This window comes from Suricata suricatta, chromosome 9, assembly GCF_006229205.1.
Source record: "Suricata suricatta isolate VVHF042 chromosome 9, meerkat_22Aug2017_6uvM2_HiC, whole genome shotgun sequence".
In the NCBI taxonomy this organism is placed as follows: Eukaryota; Metazoa; Chordata; class Mammalia; order Carnivora; family Herpestidae; genus Suricata; species Suricata suricatta.
In genome coordinates, this window is record NC_043708.1 from 32,489,009 (window position 1) to 32,508,141 (window position 19,133).

Genomic DNA, 19,133 nt, shown 5'->3' on the forward strand with positions numbered 1-19,133 from the left:
CGGTCTCGGGCTCTGGACGGGGGCCAGGGAGGCGTCGCCCGCGCGGGGTCGGAGGCGCCTCCTGCGCGCAGCGGGCGCGCGGAGGAGCGGGCGGCGCGGGGACAGCGCACCTGGAGCGCCCGGAGGCCCGGCTGGCGCGCGCGCGCGCAGCGACATGGAGGACGGCGTGCTCAAGGAAGGCTTCCTCGTCAAGAGGGTGAGTGGACACTGGCCCCGGGGGACGGCTCCCGGAGCCGGGTCCCCAGCCCGCGCCGGACAGCGAGCTCGGCGGCCCGGGGACAGACCCAGGGGCCAGGGTTGGAGGGCGGCTTCAGGGGGAAGCGAGCGGCCGGGGCACAGGCGAGGAGGAGGAGAGGCCAACCTGGCTAGTGGTATGGGGCGGGGGGCGGCTCCTGAAGCGGGTATCTTAATTAAAACAACGTATTAAGCTGTGAAGAGTGCAGTATTTATGCTGTATTGAAGCAACCTAAGTGTGCTCTGTGGCTCGCGGCGCCCGTCTATGTAATAATGCATCATCCGTAGTCTTCACAGTAACCCCTGAGCGAGGAGGCAGCCCAGGCTTCCGAATGGAGCACTTGCGTGCAGGAGCCCCGGACCTTGTGTTCTTCGGCTGCCCGACCCCCCGCAGTCCCACACGTGTAGCACCACTTCCTCCCTCTCCCCAAAGGACAAAGTTGGCGAGGTTAATTAAGTACCTTGCTCAGGATCTGGGTGTTAGTGGTGATGGAGCAGGTGCAAACCCATAAGGTTGACTCCAAACCTTGTTCTGTCCACCGCAGGGTGGCTGTTGTTATCACTGAATTACAGATGAGGAGACTGAGGGGCAGAAAGGTTACAGGGGACTAGTAACTGGAACTGCAGCCTTAGTCCTCAGTCCTTGCCCCGGGTGCATGTGGCCTTTCCCACAGCTAACAAGAGTCCAGACAGACACAGAACACACAGGTCAAGGTGGAAAATGAACCAAAGAGCAGCAGCAAGAGGAAGTTCAGTATTTTGAAATTCTTTTAATATTGATGTTCTCACTAAGGGTTTATGCTAACATAACAGCCGGGCATAAAATCTGGGGATGAGACTTCGTTCTTCTACTGAGACTCTCTAGCTTTGGGAGGGAGATGGATGAGGGAGCTCCCCCATTCCATTGCCTCCCCTGGCGGTCAAAGCAGCCCTGAAGTCTCAAATCGCTTTCAGGTCTGTGGGTAATGTAGCCATGCTTTGTCACACATTATTTGATATAGGAGGGCGGGTGTGTTGTTTGCTCAAAATTACACAAGCAGGAGATCTAGTGGGAGGCTGATGCCGGATCAAGGGTCAAGCTGGACACAAGCAGGTACCAAATTCCAAGCCACTGTGATTAGTCCCTCTGGTTCTGTGGAAGCATCTGCACCTCAGGGAGACAACCTGTGGCGGGGTTGCTCCCACTTTTCCTGCAGCTTGTGAGGTGAGAGGGAGAGTGTGAGCTGGGCAGGGCGTCTGGTGGGCATTGTTGATCGTCCACATAGCTTGGCCCTGGTAGGGGTCTTCCCCGGTTGCTGGAGTTACCTCCCAAGATCCTCCCCCCGCCCATGCAGAGTCGGGAATGCTAGAGGGAAGGATGTGAGTTCTCTTCTGGATGGCTGCCCAGTCCTGGGGCGCTGGCCAAGGGAGTCCAGGGTGCAGGGAAGTGAGGAGAGTCCACAGGTCCAGCCCTAAAAGCCCACAGAAGGGGCTTGGTTGAAATATAGAAAGCTCATTCCAGCTAAACCCAAAGCCTGGAGTTTGGAGGCTGGCCCTGAGGGAAGCGGAAGCCACACCCTTTCCTGCAAGGTGAGGGACCTGGCCCGGTGCCCCTGTTAACAGTTCCCGCCTAAGGATCAGTCTCAACTTTTTCTTTCCTCCTTATCCCCTCTCCTCCTGGTGGCAGCAGCAGCAGCAGCTCCTGTGTCCCTTGGACAAGTTGCAGGGCTAGGGTCATGGGATCCCTTAGGTGTTGGAGGCTTAAAACCCAGAGTGGGGGCAGGGCCGGAGCTGGAAGCCCAGAGTACAAAACAGTCATCACCTAGGAGGGTGAAGCCGTTGACAGGCAGGGGCATGATGGATCTGGCTCTCGCTCCCGCCCAGACAAGAAAGAAGCAAAGCTCCAGGCAAAGTGCAGGGCACTCACTTAGCCTGGCTTTAAAGGAGGGTGAGGGGAAGGAAGTGGGATCTGCACGGACAAGATTGCTTTTCCTTTGCGAAGACACTGAGGCACTTCAGGCCTTACTGCCCAGCTCACACCTCCGATGACCCTCTTAGAAAATGACATGGCAGTGTTAACACGCTTTGGCCTAAAAATGTCCTTTGTAGGAAGGTACCCTATCCCAAGGAAATCCCATCAAAGCGTTATGAGCACAGTATTATTTATGTAGTGAAAAAACTGGAAACTACCTGTACGTCTCCACAAATAAAATGAGCAAGTATATTATGGTTATGCAGATGTTAAAAATGCTTATAATATTATAACCCAAAGTGAAAATATAAAAGGTATTACTAGTAAGGAAAAATAGGCAAAAAGGAAGCAAGTCTGGAAGGAGTTCTGCAGGCCAGAAGTCTGAAATCAAGGTGTAGGCAGAGCCATGCTTCCTCAAACCTATAGGGGAGAATCCGCCCTTGGCTCTTTTGCTTTGGTGTTTGCAGGTTTTTCCTTCCCATGTAGGGAAAACCTTATAGGGAACAACCTATTGTTTCTTTATTCTGGGAATCTCCTTTACTTGTACACAGAACACTTCCCTTCTGACGCTGCTAGTCACCAAATGTGTAGAGGTTTTTTCCCCCACCAAGCAAATCTCTGTGATACCAGCTACCTGTCCTACCATTTAACTCAATTCTGACAGTACCTGGTTAAGGGATCATCCCACAGGTTAAGGGATCAGTCCCACAAAACTGCCCCCCACCACCTCCACCCAACCCCACCCATACTTCAGACACTAGTTGAACTTCTGACTGACCAATGGGCTGTCTGTCAGAAGTTCCAACGACCCCTCCCCGCTTTTCCATTTCAATTAATTTGGTACAATCACTCACAGAACTCCGGAAAACACATTTACCAGTTTATTAAAGGATATGATAAATGATACAGATGACCAGCCAGTTGGACAAGCTGTGTAGGGCAAGGTGTGTGGGCATGAAGCTTCTCTGTCCTCCTCAGGCATGCCAGGCTCAGCACTACCATGTTCTCACCAACCTGGATGCTCTCTGAACCCTGTGCTTTTGGGATTTTGTGGAGACATCATCACAGAGGCATGATTGATTATCAACTCCATTTTCAGCCACTTTCCCTTCTTAAGAGAATTGGAGTGGGACTAAAAATTTCAAGCTTCTAATTGTGGTTTGTTGTTTATGGTGACCAGCCTTCATCCAGGAGCCCATCCAGAGTCACCTCATTAGAACAGAAGACACTCCTGTCACCCAGGAAATCACAAAGGTTTCAGGAGCTCTGTGCTGGGAACGGTGTGGGGGGGGAGAGGGGGCCGAGACCTAACTATAAAATGTATTATCTCACACAGGCAATCCTTGCCATTCCTTGGCTTGTAGATGCATCACTCCAGTCTCTGCCTCCACTGTCCCATGACCGTCTTCTCCCTGTATATCTCAGTGTCCAAATTCTCTTCATATGAGGACACCAGTTAATATTAGGGCCACTCTAATCCTACATGACTTCTGGTGTCCTAATTACATCCGCAAAGACCCTATTTCCAAATAAGCGGTCATAGGTACTAGGGGTTAAGACGTCAACATACCTCTTGGGGGAGACATAATTCAATCCATAACAAGTACCATCTCTGCTGCTTTGGGGTTGTAGGGTCTTAGGCAAGATCTTTCTGGGCCTCAGTTTCCTCATCATCAAAGTAGGGAGTAGTATGGACTTTTTCAAAGTGTGCCTTCAGCTATAATGTCTCATGCCTCTTGAACCCAGCTGTAGAGTTATTATCCCAGCTTATGGACTCTCCTCCCTCCCCCTAAAGGGGTTCTAGGGACTCTAAGCCACTTGTGGTTGGTCCAGTGGGCCCCTGGCCTTGGGCAGCCATTTGCAGACAAGGACCCTGGAGAGGGAGGAAACACCCAGGATAAAGGGAGGCCTGGGAGCTTTTTCAGCTTTTACCACAGTGGTTTTGGCCTCTGATACCTTTACCTGGTGACGTCAGACCAGTTCCTTATTCCCTCTGAGCATGGCGTGTTTATCTGTAGACCAGGGAAAATGGAGTTCTCCTTACCATTTTGTGGGTTTTTACGGCAGCCGCCAGCTGAGCTGCCTGCTCATCTGTCCCGCTTCATTCAGCTGTTCGGCCACAGTGTGGTCAGGGGATCTTCCAAACATGAGAACCTAAGCTTTTCATCATCCTTCTTCTAAGTCTTCCAGGACTCCCCTCTGGCCCCAGTATAAAGATCAAACTTTACCACATGGAACTTGAAGCTGACTGGGCCCACATCACATCTGTCCTTTGCCCACAGGCCTCTGAGCCTCATCCATATAGAACCAGTTGGAGTTTCTCAAAAGTGGAAGTGGCTCAAGCTCTCCCTTTCCTGCCTTCTTGACGTGACCAACTCCACACAACCTTCAAGTCCCAGCCCCAGGAGTGGCTCTTCAGGGAGCCTACCTAACCCCACTCACTCTCTTTTGAGCTTCTTCCTCCATCTGAGCTGCTTCTCCGGGTTTGTACGATGACCTATATTACTTCTCTATTCCATAATAATTGCCCCAAAACTTAATGTCTTTTTTTAAAAATTTATTATTGAGAGTGAGAGAGAAAGCAAGCGGGGAAGGGGCAGAGAGAGATAGAGAGAATCCCAAGCAGGCTCCTCACTGTTAGTGCAGAGCCCGATGCAGGGCTCAAACTCATGAACCTTGAGATCTTGACCTGAGCTGAAACCAAGAGTCAGACACTTAACACTTAACTGACTGAGGCACCCAGGCACCCCTCCAAAGCTTAACATTTTAAAGCAATGAACATTTATTGTCTCACACAATTTCTGAGGGGCAGGTACTCAGGAATAGCTTAGCTGGAAGATTCAAGTCTCTCATGAAGTCACAGCCAAAATGTTGCCCAGTGTGGCACTCTCCTCAAGGCTTGACCGACTGGAGGGTCCAATTCCAAACTCACTCACGTGACTGGTGGCTGGAGCCTTGGTTCCTCACCTCTCCAAAGGGGCTGGCTATGATGTGGCAGCTAGCTTTCCCCAGAGTTCCTGGTCAGAGAGAGAGGCCCCCAGACTGTAGCTACAGAGTCTTTTATAACCTAACAAATCTGACAGATCATTTCTCTGCCATATTCTCTTGGTCACACAGACCAACCTTGTACAATGTGGGAAAACATTGTTTGTAAGGGTGTGAATACCAGAAAGTGGGGACCCTGGGAGACCCCACCAATCATCTGTTCTGGAACTTACCACATTGGGTGGTATCATTGTATGTCTCCCCCACTGTCTTGGGTCAGAATCTTGTTCATCTTTGTCTCCCTGCTGCCAGCCCAGTGCTTGGTGCAGAACTAGTCACTGATTGTTGAATGAATAGATAAGTGAATGAAGTATTTCCCTAATCACCTCATCAGAATTTTTGCTTATTTGAATTTAAATTCATTTTCCATTATAAAAATAATACATGCTTATTATTAAAAAAAAAACTAGAAAAGTACTCAGGGCTGTAAATTGAAAAATAATTTTTCATTCTTGTTGCCCTGTATCCAGTCTTAGTCTTTAGAGATGATGACTATTAACATTCCTGAGGTATCCCTTCAGAAATTTTCTAAAATAACTACTAGAGTTATTTTTAGGTATCCTATGAAAAAGTGTGAGTGAAAGTGCTTTTCCTGTGTTAAAGATCATTGGCGCTGTGATTCCTGTTGGCTCAGACTGCTAGGTTTGACCTTGAGGGCTCCACCAGTGCCCTTTACTGCCATTTGTTAGGATTGGAACGCCTCCCCTACAGCCACAGTGGGCATGGTTTTGTTACACAGTTAGAATATTTTCCATTATTTTATTATTAGCGATGATCCTAAGTGTCTCCATACATGAAACTTTCCCCTATCCTAGATGATTTATTCTGCATACATCCCCGGAAGTAGAATTATTGGGTCAAAGACTTTGAACATTTTTTTTGAGGGTCATGAGCTGCTTGAGGTTTCTACCTACACAGTAAATTTTTTCTCATCACCTTTCTCCTCAGACCTCTCCCTAACTGTCAGGATCTGTAGTTGCTCATAAAAACATTCCACTATAGTGAGTAGGGGATTTCATGGAGGAATAATAACTATTAAGTAACTCAGGAATATTTGGGAGGGCCAGAGAACCTGGCTGGGATGCTATAAAGCCAGGAACGATGTAGCCAGACAAAAATACCTACCAGCACCAGCAGAGATTTCTAGCAGAAATATCATTGCTGACATCGTTTGCCATTTGTCCCTGATAGCCCTGGGGACTGGGTGTTAGAAGAACCTATTCTTCCAACACTATTCTCACCAAAAATTCCTGTTTCCCATGTTTGGGTGCTGCCAAATGTGCGTCAGTTCCCCATGCCTGGGGGTGGCAGCCTCTTGGTCACCTTCCAGTTCCCTTTGTGCCAGGGATTCTGGGAAATGTAGCATTTTGTCCAGGAAAGTACAGTATCTCTTAACTGGTTTGTTCTGTTCAACATCGGTTGGTGATGCTTTCTCAGACATCTCCAGCCCTGGGTTTCTCCTCTCCCTGTCACTTCCGTTTGCTAGAGTGCTGGAACAAAATACCACAGACAAGACAGCTAAACAGATATATTTTCTCACAGTTCTGGAGGCTAGGGTAAAAGGTCAAGCTGTCAGCAGGTTTGGTTTCTTCTGAGGCCTCTCTCCAGCTTGCCACATGGGCACCTTTTTGCCATGTGCTCACATGGTCTTTCCTCTGTGCATATGCCTATGCCTCCCTGATGTCTCTGTGTGTCTCTGAGTGTCCTTTTCTTACAATGACAGTCTCAGTCATACTAGATTAAGGCCCACTTGATGACCTCATTCTAGTCTAATCACCTCTCCAGGGCCCTATCTGCACCTGCAGTCAACACTGGGGGTTAGGGCTTTAATATATGAATTTGTGTGTGTGTGTGTGTGTGTGTGTGTGTGTGTGTGTGTGTGTGTGACATAATTTAGTCTGTAACACCTATGTTTTAAGGAATAAGATTATTTTACTTTCTTTCCTTCTCTACCTCACACCAGCCCCTATTCCATTAACCAGGTTTGCACAGGATTGCATTCTCCCTATACACAATTTTTTGAGCCAGCAATTTACTGCTAATGCTGCTTCAACAGCCCCTCAGGAGGGCGTCATTGAAAAAGAGGACCCGAGTCTGGACCATGTGGAGAGTAGTAGAGAACTCCAACTGCTGAGAGGTCGGAGCCAAATCTTCTTTGTTTCTTTAAACATGTCTGCCCATGTCAAGACAAGCTGTCAACCGTTATGTTACATGTCTATCCTAAGTGTGCAAGACAGTAGAGAGACCAAAAAATGTAAAATTGAACTTGACTGTGAAAGTCATCTCCTGTGAATAGCTTGATCGCCATACAATGTAATAGCACTTAGACATAATAATAAACTGATGTCATATTAACATGGTTAAAAGGTTTTTTTAGTTACCACGGTAAATTATTTGGGCACAGCATAGTGCTCACTTAGTTGATTCCTACAACTTTTTTTTAAATATTTATTTTTGAGAGCAAGAGAGAGACAGAGCATAAGCAGGGGAGGGGCAGAGACAGGGAGACAGACTCTGAAACAAGCTCCAGGCTCTGAGCTGTCAGCATAGAGCCCAACGCTGGGCTCGAACCTTGAGATCATGATCTGAGCTGAAGTCGGATGCTTAACCAACTGAGCCACCCAGGCGCCCCCAGTTCCTACAACTTTTGGTTCCCTAGCAACACTGTACACAGTACACACAACAATCACAATACCACAGATGTAAGAATTCAAGGAGACTTTGAAATGAATAAATGCTAGGAAATGCAAGGAAATGAGTGAATTAGGGAAATGGTCTCTGATTCAGATAAGGTGCATCTCTTAGTTAGAATCTAGCCCTTATTGGGCTCTGCTCTGGGAAATATGCCATTCCTTTCGTGAGTGTGTACTAAACCCATTCCTTTCTGATTCCTCGGCAGACAGTCCCTCATCTGTTGGTCTGTTCTAGAAATAGGCTCTTCGCCTTTACCTGACTATCCTGTCCATTGGCTCTATGATTCACTCGAGTGCCCCCAAACTACCCTGTCTTTCAGGCTTGCCGTACCAGAATAAGCAAGATTACTAGGGTCCTTAACACTGGTAGACTGTGACTTCAACTTTATAAATTGCCTACATCCTTTGACTAGTGATATTCTTTCTAGAAATATATGCTAAGGAAAAAAAATCTGAGATTCAGATCAGAATTTATGTGCAAGGATATTCATTGCAGAATTGTTTATAATAGTGGGAAAAAAATGCAACAACCTCAGTTAAAAACAATAGGGGCTTGACAAACATTGCATCAACCTAGTGGTCATTCAAAAACACGTTTTAAAGAACTACTTTGGTGTGAGACGCTCAGCAAAGCTCAACAAAACAAAAACTAGATGATGAAACTATATGTAACGTGGTTCAGATTGTTTTTTTTAAACCAGAAAGTAAAAACTAAGGAAAAAAGACTATAACAAAACACAAAGTGTTAGCAACAGCGGTCTCATAGTGGTAGGACTTCCCCTTCTATATACTTAGCAGTTTCTTTCAAGGCTTATAAGCACAAACAAGGCCAAATGGGATCTGGAAGGTCAATGCCAAAGGTCTTGGTTACATACTCAAAAGAGATGACAAATTCAGAGTGGTAATGCTTTTTTCATGCAAATGAAAATTAAAGGTATGATTCTGAACTGGATCCTTTCTTTGGCTAGTAAGGACATTATTGGGGCAATTGGTGAAACTTGGCTGGAGGTTGTGGAATCGATGATACTCATAATTAATGGAAATCTCCTGATGTTGATAGTTGCATTGTGGTTATGTTGGAAATACTGCACCCCCCTTTTTTGTAGGAGATGCACAATAAAATATTCAGAAGTGATGGAGCATCATGTTAAGAATTTACTCATAAATGATTCTGTTGTAAAAGTTCTTTAATATTATTCTTCAGCTTTTCTCCGAATTGAAATTCTTTTAAAATAAAATTAAGTGAAGTAAAAAAAAAATGTTGTCCCCCTTTCTGGGCAGTTAATCCGACGGCACAGTCTGGCTACCTGTGCCGTGGGACACGTCTCCCTGAACACAGTGTTGTCCCCTCAGCCACCTCACCGCAGGGCTCTGCTGTCCGTCCTCAGGGTCACATCGTCCACAACTGGAAGGCGCGATGGTTCATCCTCCGGCAGAACACGCTGCTGTACTACAAGCTCCAGGGGGGACAGAAGGTGACCCCTCCCAAGGGCCGGATCCTTCTGGATGGCTGCACCATCACCTGCCCCTGCCTGGAGTATGAGAACCGACCCGTAAGTGAAGGCCCCTGCTTCCCGGCTCCTTTCTGCCCGGGACCCTCTCACCTCTGGCCTCTTTGGTGAAGGTAATGAGGGTAATGGGAAGAGCTGAGTTTTCATTAAAAACAAAACAAAACAAAACAAAACACCTAAATTCAAGTCCTGCTGCACTGTCTACCAGGATGTGATCTTGGGCAAGTAATTGAGCCTCTCTGAGCCTTAGTTCCTCCTCTATAAAATGGGGTAAAATAATGACACCTCATTGTCTCCCACAATTGTATTGAGGATCATGACAGAAGGTAATGGTCTGTTAAAGCACCTTGTAGGCTAGGAGGCATCTCACAAATGGGAGCAATTACTGCTATCTTGGGGTTCAGTGTGATGGCTTTCATCCCCTGAGGGGGGTGCATGTTCCAAAAGTCAGGTGCAGCTTCAACCCTACCATCAAAAATTGTCGGAATCAGTCTTTTTTGAGGACCCATTTTTGTTTCAAGAAATTTGCCAGGCTTGGAGGAGTCCGGGAAGAAACTGGTAAGAGTGCTTTCCCTTGAGTTATTCATCTTATTTTGAAAACAAGTGGTTAATCAAAAAAACATTAGGAATTCCAAATGTTGGTACAAAAATGATTAGTCATAGAGAACACTATATTCCTGAAGAGGAGGAAGACGTAATTATAGGATGTCTGAGTCAGGTACAGTGTTGGGAGGAATAGAGACTTGGCAAAGATCTGAAAGAGGAGAGAGGCAGACATTCTGAAAGTCAGGTGGAAAGTCTTGAGTAAAAGTGAGGGGAGAGATAGGGATAGGTTTGGAGATCACGATGGGCAGTGTGGCAAAAGGAGAATGTTCACCGAGGGAGCAAGGGAAGATTGGCTGGGGCCAGATGGAGGTACTGGGGAGTCACCGAAGGTTCTGAATAAGAGAACAGACTGGTGGAAACACTCTCAGGAGGACTAAAATGAGGAAGTATGCTCTGTTTCTAGTAAGTTACTAGATCCATAAAGAAGGGATCTTACCAGTTCTTTGTTATGTTTTTCTTCTTTGACTTTTCTAAACCAATTGACAAGCCTTCTAAGAAAACCTTTGTGACGGGCACCTGGGTGGCTCAGTCAGTTAAGCATCCGGCTTCGGCTCAGGTCATGATCTCAACCATTTGTGGGTTCGAGCCCTGCTTCAGGCTCTTTGCTGACAGCTAGCTCAGAGCCTGGAGCCTGCTTCGGATACTGTATCTCCCCCTCTCTCTGGCCCTCCCCTGCTCACGCTGTCTCTCTCTCTCTCCCAAAAAATAAATAAAACATTAGAAAAAAATTACTAAAAAAAAAAGAAAAACCTTTGTGACAGTCCATTCTGAGAGGTAGGTTTCCTGGTATTATGTTAACCGCTGTACTCTTTTGTAGTTTTGACTTTTTCTCAAACAAGAAAACAAAGGGGGCTATTAAAAGAGGCATGAAATAAGGCAAAAAGTAGAGGGAACACGAGAAAACATCATGAAGGACATGTCAACAGGACCTATTTGACTGGATGTTGAGGGCAAGGGAGATGGAGGTGTCGAGCATGATTCCAGCCTATAAGGCTGCAAAAATGAAATGTCATTCTACAATTTCCACTGCTAATCTGGAAGTGCCGCTGATTGAGGGGGAGACGCCAGGGGGGGCAGTGTTCTGTGGGGTGGAGGTGGGGCTCTCCGAGAATGCCCAGCTTGGGGAGACTGGGGATGCACTTTCTTCCTTGTGGTGTCGGAAGGCCAAACACGATGTCTGCACCCATAGCAGATGGTTAGTAAATGTTTGCGGAATTCATGTTTAAGAAAGAAGAAACAGTCACAGCTGAGACAATTTTAAGAGGAAAAGCTCCTAGTTTTCTACGTGAAGTTGACTCTAGTTCTCAATAAATTAAACCCCAGAGCATGTAGGTTCGCTCATTGACCTAATGCCCTTTAATAATCTTTAAGGAACAGTGGAAAGCAAAAGTGCTGGTAGAATGGGCTAGAGATAGAAAAGCTTTCAAAAAAGGAAACAAGTAAAATTTGCTACCTGGAGTTGTGAACTTCATGTTAATTTTCCGAACATTCTCAGATTGTCATCCTTCTAGTTCGTGAGTACTTGAGCTGGAAGAGGTCAAGAGGAGTCAGTAGGTTCATTAAGAACACGTTAAAAGTATATACATGTATATGTACATGTACGCGTATGTGAATATATATATATGTATGTATTTAAATTTGGGAAGCTATAAAATACTATGTCTGGATTACACATGGAATGTTATAGTCTTTCCTGAAATTCTTTCATTAAAATGTTGACCGCAGACTGATAATGGAGGTGCAGGGAGCTGGGTGAATATATTCTCCTACAAGGCTGATGAGTGAGTCAGTGTTAACTTGGAGGAACAGATTCATGGTATCCTTTGGGACTGTGAACCAGCCTCATCTGTCACTGTTTTTACTGTTAGTCGAGATGAGGGATGTTGAGTGTGCAAGCAAGTTGGGAACTAGTACACTGGAAGGAGAGTCAGAATGAAATAGAATGCATCTGCTTCCCCGACAGAAGCGGAAGGCTTCTGAGACAACATTTAATAGGGTCAACATCAAAATCCCACAGTGGTCAAAATGAAAAACAAAACAAAAAACCCCCCCTAAATGCACATTCAAGGAATGGAGGAGATGTGGCCTACATCAAAAAGACTCTCCGCTGACCTCACAGAGTGTGAGTCTACGGCACCACCAGGTGACCTCAGGCCGTCAGCCTGTACCACCTTGCGCCCTTCAGAGCTTTCCTGGAGCAGCCGGCTCCATGCCGTGGGTCATAGTTTATGAGAACATTGACCAACTGCAGAACATGTAACAGAACATGAGCTGGTTAAGAGTTTAAACCATATGGTAAGAGAAGTGTGTGAAAAATCGGGGATGCTTAGACCGAAGAAAAGAGGACCAAAGGGAAGCATAAGGAACAGTTCCTCCAAAGTGGATATTAATATCCCCATATGATAGATAAAGAAACTAAGGCTTGGTGGGATTCCTTTTGAGGGAGAGGGTGCAAGTGAGTGAGGGGCAGAGAGAGAGAGAAAAGTGGGGCTCATTTGAAGTGGGGCTCATGGATTACCCGAAGTAGGGCTCCAGCTTACCTGATATGGGACTCGAACTCATAAACTGTGAGATCATGACCTGAGCCAAAGTCAGATGCTTAACGGTCTGAGCCACCCAGGCGCCCCTTGGTGAGGTTCCTTAATGTGCCCAAGTGTTCATAGCTAAGTGGCTAAGCTGGGATTTGCATTCAGATCAGTTGGACTTGAAAGCCAGCACACCTCCCACTCCAGCACGGGGGCTGTCATGGGAGGTAAGGTTAGTCTGTGGTTCTAGAGGCAAGGAGGCAAAGTGCCCAGGCCACGGTCCCTGTGCTAAGCAGTCTGTCCAAGAGGGAGAGCTTGCCTTGTGAAGCCATGGGCTCCCTGTTGCCCCAGGTGGACAAGTGAATCTCTGAAGACCACCCCCTGGGATGCGGTTGGGGGGTTGGGCATTCGGCAGCCACTGGACCTGTGTGTCCCGGGCTTGCTGTGGCCCCATCATCTTTGTTTGGGGCCGACATTCTCTGGCCTGCCAGGCCTCTGAGTGCTGGTCTGATGAGCTGTCTCTTTCTGCAGCTCCTCATTAAGCTGAAGACCCAAACATCGACCGAGTACTTCCTGGAGGCTTGTTCTCGAGAGGAGAGGGACGCCTGGGCCTTTGAAATAACGGGGGCCATTCATGCTGGGCAGCCGGGGAAAGTCCAGCAACTCCACATCCAGAAAAACTCCTTCAAGCTGCCCCCTCACATCAGTCTGCAGTGAGTGCCCAGCCCCCCGCCCCTCACCCTGTCTGGCTTTGTTGCGGCTGCTTCTGTCTGTGCAGCATGCTACACATGCCTATCTGGTGCCACCATCGTGCGTCAGGGGCTTCCGATGTCACTGTCCTGTATGTATTATGTTCTCTGCCTGGCAGTGGCCCTGCCTACCTGCCCTGCTCCTATGTAACCTCCTGGGGCCTCTGCTGCTTTCCCACCTCAGGGTCTTGAGACCCTCCCTACAATTCCAGCCAAGGTGCCCGGGGCTCCCTCACAGTTCCCCAGAAATCTCTGCTCACCAAGTCGCTGGACTTGTTTGCAGCCTGGTGGCAAGAATGGTGTGTTCTGGTAGTGGCTGCATTCTTGCTCTGTGAGGTTCCCGTTCATTTGCGCATGCGTGCATTCATGTATTCATTCATTCAGTAAATAATTATAGAGTGCTTCTTGCATGCCGTACACTGCCCTCGATGCTCAGGAGATGCAAGTGTGAATAAATAAGGTCTCATCTCAGGGACTTTCCAACTCAGGGGCATACATAGAAAATGAGAAAAGATCTTCCATGGGTGGTAGGAATCATCTCAGAGAACAGAAGGAAAGGAGATCATTGGTGGAGACAATACTCTAAAGTAGGGATGTCAGAAAGGAGTTCCATCATGGAAACTGTTACATCTTCAGGAATCGCCCCCTGACCTCCCAGGCAGCAGAACTGTTACATCCGTCAAAGGCAAGGCAGGAGTGCATTCCTGGGCTCCCAGAAAACTCTCTGCCAGGCCCTGAAATCTTGAGTGTGCAGCCTGGGTGCTGCTAGACCACGGTGAGTGCAGGAGGAACAGCGGTGGGTAGGAATGGGTTCAAGTGATGGGTGACTTTGAGAAGTAGCTGGAAAAGGTCGGACTTCATGCAGATTATAGAGAACCATTATTGTATATTCTTTTGCTTTTAAATGGAAAGTCACAGCTCTTTAGTTTTACTACAAAAGCATTTCCATCTAGTGTAGAGACATGAGAGCATTTAGACGAGCAAGAAGAAAAGAAACATCCTGAAATCCTACCTCCAATCTGATGCATCACAGAAAGCCCTCTTGCTTTGTGACGTGTATACACTGGTTGCCACTTGCTTTATACCTGCAGCAGCAGCTCTTGGGCTCCCCCTCCTACCTGTTGGTGTGACGCGGGTGTCACACTGTGGGGCCCCTCTCCTTTGCCTTCCTTCTGTGCAGTCGCATTGTAGACAAGATGCACGACAGCAGCAGCGGAATCCGGCCAAGCCCCAACATGGAACAGGGAAGCACCTACAAAAAGACGTTCATAGGTGAGCCTTCCCTCCTGGGGGCTGGGCTGGGTAGCGGAAACCTGGGGTGTGGTGACCTGAGACTCGGCCATGCTTGCCCTCCTGTGCTGAGGCCAGAGCTGCCTGTGATCTGAGACGGCCAAGGCCAGAGCTGCCTGTGATCTGAGACGGCCACATGCTCTTGCGTAGAGCCGCAGGCTGCCCAGGAGGTTAGGGTCGGTGAGGTCACAGCCAAGCACCCTCAGGGAGGCTGGTTGGTAGCCTGTTGTATGACTGATGCTGCCCTTGCCCGAATGCAGGCTCCTCCCTGGTGGACTGGCTCATCTCCAACAACTTTTCTGCTAACCGTCTGGAGGCCGTGACCCTGGCCTCCATGCTCATGGAAGAGAATTTCCTTAGGCCGGTAGGTGTCCGAAGCCTGGGAGCCATTCGCTCTGGAGACCTGGCCGAGCAGTTCCTGGATGACTCCACGGCCCTGTACACTTTCGTAAGTTAGGAAGTGGGTTCCTCTTGCCACTGGGGCAGAAGGAAGGGCAACCGAGAGAGGGCTGGGGGTCCACAGACATGAGCCAGAGGGTGGGTTGAGGGACTTCTTCACCCTCAGGTGGAGTGAGGCTTCTGTATTAAGGATTTTCTTTTGCCCTGTGGTAGCCCCCATGGCCTGGAACTGGGGCCTTTTTGTAACAGAGCCCTGGTTCTCTCCTTACCACTAGGCTGAGAGCTACAAGAAGAAGATAAGCTCCAGGGAAGAAATTAGTCTCAGCACCATGGAGCTGAGTGGCACAGTGGTGAAACAAGGCTATCTGGCCAAGCAGGTATGCTTGCCTCGGAGAGGAAGATGGACAGAATGCCCCCAAAGGGTGGGAGGGACTGAGACGCTAACGCAGGAGCACGGCACGAGACACGAATGTGCCCATTCACACACGTGTGCGTGTGCATCACAGACACGGGAGAAGCACACACAAGTTAGTATTGCAGTGCTAAAAAAAAAATGTCTGGAGCACTGCCCAGGTCATGCATTTGTCTGGAAGGACATTGCTCACTGGATTAGTGTTTTGCATTTGCTGTCCTTCAGCTCGGGGAAGCTTCCTGGAGTCTCTTCTTCCACGGGACTCTGCACACCCTCCAGAAACATTTTCTGAGCAAAAAAATAAGTCTTTTCTCCACCTACTTTGGTAGGTTGAAGATGAAATTCTGCAGTGTTATGTCAATATTCAAAACCTGACTGTGGTCACTACGGCTAACTGTTTGGGGATCAGTCCTGTCACACGTGCACGTGTGGCCTTTCTACTTGTGCCTGACACACAGGCTACTCTGGGAACAGATTCACCACATCCTAGCACGTAAAAGTGTAAGCGGACCTCTGCACACTACTGGTGTTTGTGCATATTCCACGCTCCGTGTGAATGTGCATGTCTGCACCATGGACACAAGCTGCTCCGCGTCATGGCCGTTGTTACTTGGGGCACATGACTGTCCTTGTCACCTGCTGCTTCTTGCATATCAGGATCCCTATCTGCTCTTAGATTATTTACCATGCATGCAACTGCCTATCTACCCCAGATAGATATCTCCTGCCGCTCCCAGGCCTGACAGGAGTCCAGTGAGGGGAGCGTGTGGGAGGGGCTCTGGGTGTTCCCTGCTAAAGGGCTAAGGAAGCTTTGTGATCCAGGGGGCAGAGCCAAAGAGTGTCACACACACACCAGTGTCTTACACATGTAGATTTTAACATAAAAGTGATTCTTACCTTTTCTGATGCAGAATGTTACAGTGGTTTTCGTTGTATATGTGTGCACATAAGTACACGTGACTGTATGTAGGTTTGTTTTGATTAAGTTGACAAAAGTTGGTGTCCTTGGGTTCACATTTCCCCTTGAGCTCTTGGTCCAGCTGACCCCTGCTGCCTCCCTGTCCCCCTCACGTGCGGAGTGAGGCCTGGGTCCTGCTCCCCTTTTCCTAGCGCTGACCCTCTTTGGTTCTGTCAACTCGGCTAACTGTGGCTGTGTTCTTGCTAACGTGGCTCTGAGCAGGGAAGTCCAAGTCACTGCAGTCCTTGAGCCTCCAGCAGACTCCTCTTAGAAAGTAGTAGCCCACTGGAGCCAGTTGGCTTGGACGCCTGGCATTAGCTGCCTGGAGGTGGGAGGAAGTGACAGAGCTGTCACGGATGAGCCTTGAACCCTTTCTTTGCCTCAGGGACACAAAAGGAAAAACTGGAAGGTGCGGCGCTTTGTTCTGAGGAAGGAGCCGGCTTTTCTGCATTACTATGACCCTTCCAAAGTGAGTATCCCATGTTCACCTGGTACCCGTGTGTGATACTTCCAGACCCTTCTCTCCCGGGCATAGCAGGCAGATGGCTGTACTTCCTTCCTTTCTCTCAGCGTCCCTCCCTCCCTTCCTTGCCTCCCACAGTCTGAGCTGCACTCAGCAGTTTGATCATTTCCTTCAGTACGCTGTGGCCTGTGCAAGAGGGTTATCTTTATTTTGAGAGGAAAGCATCTTTTAGTTTCTCCAAAGCTTTTAGTGTGGCTGGGCAGGGTGGGGTGGGCTGATAAAGAGACTCCTAACCGGTGCTTCCCAGCCTCTTCACCCTTTTCTATGAAGAGATCCCATGAATTCTGCCCCTCAAGCCTTTGTCCCCACCGATGTTGTGGGAAGTTCCTTTTACCATACACTGGTAAGCCGTAATTTACTAATTTTGTTTTTCTTTTTTTCAAATTGATCAAAGGACTGCTACTCTGAGTTTCAGATAGAATTATTACTGTGTGATGAGTTGATTTAATTCCAGTCAAAAGTGAAGAAAGATGGCCTTTTAGTTGGTCTGTCCAGCCCTATCTTGGTAGATGTAGGATTTTCGTTCATTTTTTGAAATATTGAAGAGTGAGCAGTTCCTCCCTCACCAGGCTTCAGTCAGGAATTCCTGCCCTAACGGTGGCACGTGATGGAGTGAGAAGGAGCCCTGGGGCTGAATGCCAGGGAGGAATGTGGCCCTGCCACTGCTGGCAGTGAAATGAAGCCCAGACTTTCTTACTGGTGCATGTCACGCGGCCACGTGATGTCCAAATTCAGCCTCACCTACGCTTACAGATGACTCTCACCGACTTTAGCAGGCCAGAGTGCAACTCCTTTTCCCTTTTGTGCGTTCACATGATGCCTAATCAGGAATCCTTTCCGCTGCAGGAAGAGAACCGGCCAGTGGGTGGGTTTTCTCTTCGTGGCTCCCTCGTGTCTGCTCTGGAGGATAACGGCGTTCCCACTGGTAAGGGGCCGCTTCGCGCCGGCCTGCGGGCCTGACTCCTGCTTCCGGTCCTCCCGGCTGCACTGCCAGCGGTGCTCTGCTGAGGGTGGGCTGTGGGGCAGAGGACGCTCTCTGTGAGACGGTGCATGGTGTGAGTTTTGAAGCCAGTTTTAGAATCAGGGAAAAGGGCATGTGGGGTGTTCTTAGTCTTTTAACAACACAACTAAATAATCCTTGTCTCTGGTATTCTTTCTACTCCGTATCTGTGCCTACTGGCAGATAAACTGCCACCTGAGAATAGAAGCCTATACAGTGTTTAAGGATTAGCAGCACACTAATTTCACAATAGCCAGCTAAGAAAGATAGTATTAAACCATTTCGTGGATGTGGAAATTGAGGTTCAAAGAAGGTAAACAAGTTAAAGTCAGGTTCCAAATCTGTGCCTGCTTTTATCATTAGCATGCTGGATTCTTTGATATGAATGGAACTGCAGATCTATGGTTGGTGCAGGGAACAAGGCCAGGAGGGCACAGGTGAGGGACAGGGAATCGAGAGGGGGCAAAAGAGGGAAGCAGGCATTTGGTGGGATTCCCTAACCATATACATTGGCACTGAAGAAATACTTCATGTATATTTTTGTTTGTGGCTCAGTTGACTTCTAGCTGAAAGCAGACATGGACACTCACTCACTGACTTTTTTTCTGCCCAGGGGTTAAAGGGAATGTCCAGGGGAATCTCTTCAAAGTGATTACCAAGGATGACGTACACTATTATATCCAGGCCAGCAGCAAGGCTGAGCGAGCTGAGTGGATTGAAGCTATCAAAAAGCTAACGTGACAAGGGAGCGTGTTCCTGAAGAACAGGACCAGGAGTCCTCCCTCCTACCAGATGGTACAGACAAGATTTCCTGGAGAATGGGTCTGTTCAGACTCCTAGCTGTATATTTTGTACTGCTTTGCAGTGACACTGGTGATCCTTAGATCACAATCAGCAGTGGTGCTATTTCCTTCCTTCCCTTCCTGTTAACAGCGTGGAAATGCTGTTAACCGTTATGCGTCAGCCTCTTGACTTTCACCCATTTTCACAGCCAGCCATTCCTCGGGCACCAAGGTAGGATTCCCTGTTGTAACACTAACTAGCCACGTTGTAATACTAAATAAAACTCTAGTGTCATGTTGGCTGTCTCTGAAATGCTATTAAAAACTAACTCCTTTGGAATTCTTAAAGGCTGCCATGTTTCTAGCTATTAGAATTTCCTGGACAAAGTTTTAGTTTTCAAAGGTTTTTCATCCTTGAGGCTATCTAAATTATTATGCAAGTTTAGGAAAACAGG

The 19,133-nt window shown here is 47.9% G+C and overlaps 1 protein-coding gene across 1 annotated transcript; it reads left to right on the forward strand.

The window, feature by feature from the left end:
* Window positions 1-47: 47 nt before the first annotated feature.
* On the forward strand, window positions 48-18,977 carry PLEK2 (pleckstrin 2). The gene is made up of 9 exons (XM_029951393.1): window positions 48-196; window positions 9,312-9,476; window positions 13,097-13,278; window positions 14,495-14,586; window positions 14,865-15,052; window positions 15,279-15,380; window positions 16,759-16,842; window positions 17,743-17,821; window positions 18,510-18,977. The coding sequence occupies exons 1-9, from the start codon at window positions 155-157 to the stop codon at window positions 18,635-18,637; spliced, it is 1,062 nt and encodes a 353-aa protein (XP_029807253.1). The 5' UTR covers window positions 48-154; the 3' UTR covers window positions 18,638-18,977.
* The last annotated feature ends 156 nt before the right edge of the window (window positions 18,978-19,133 follow it).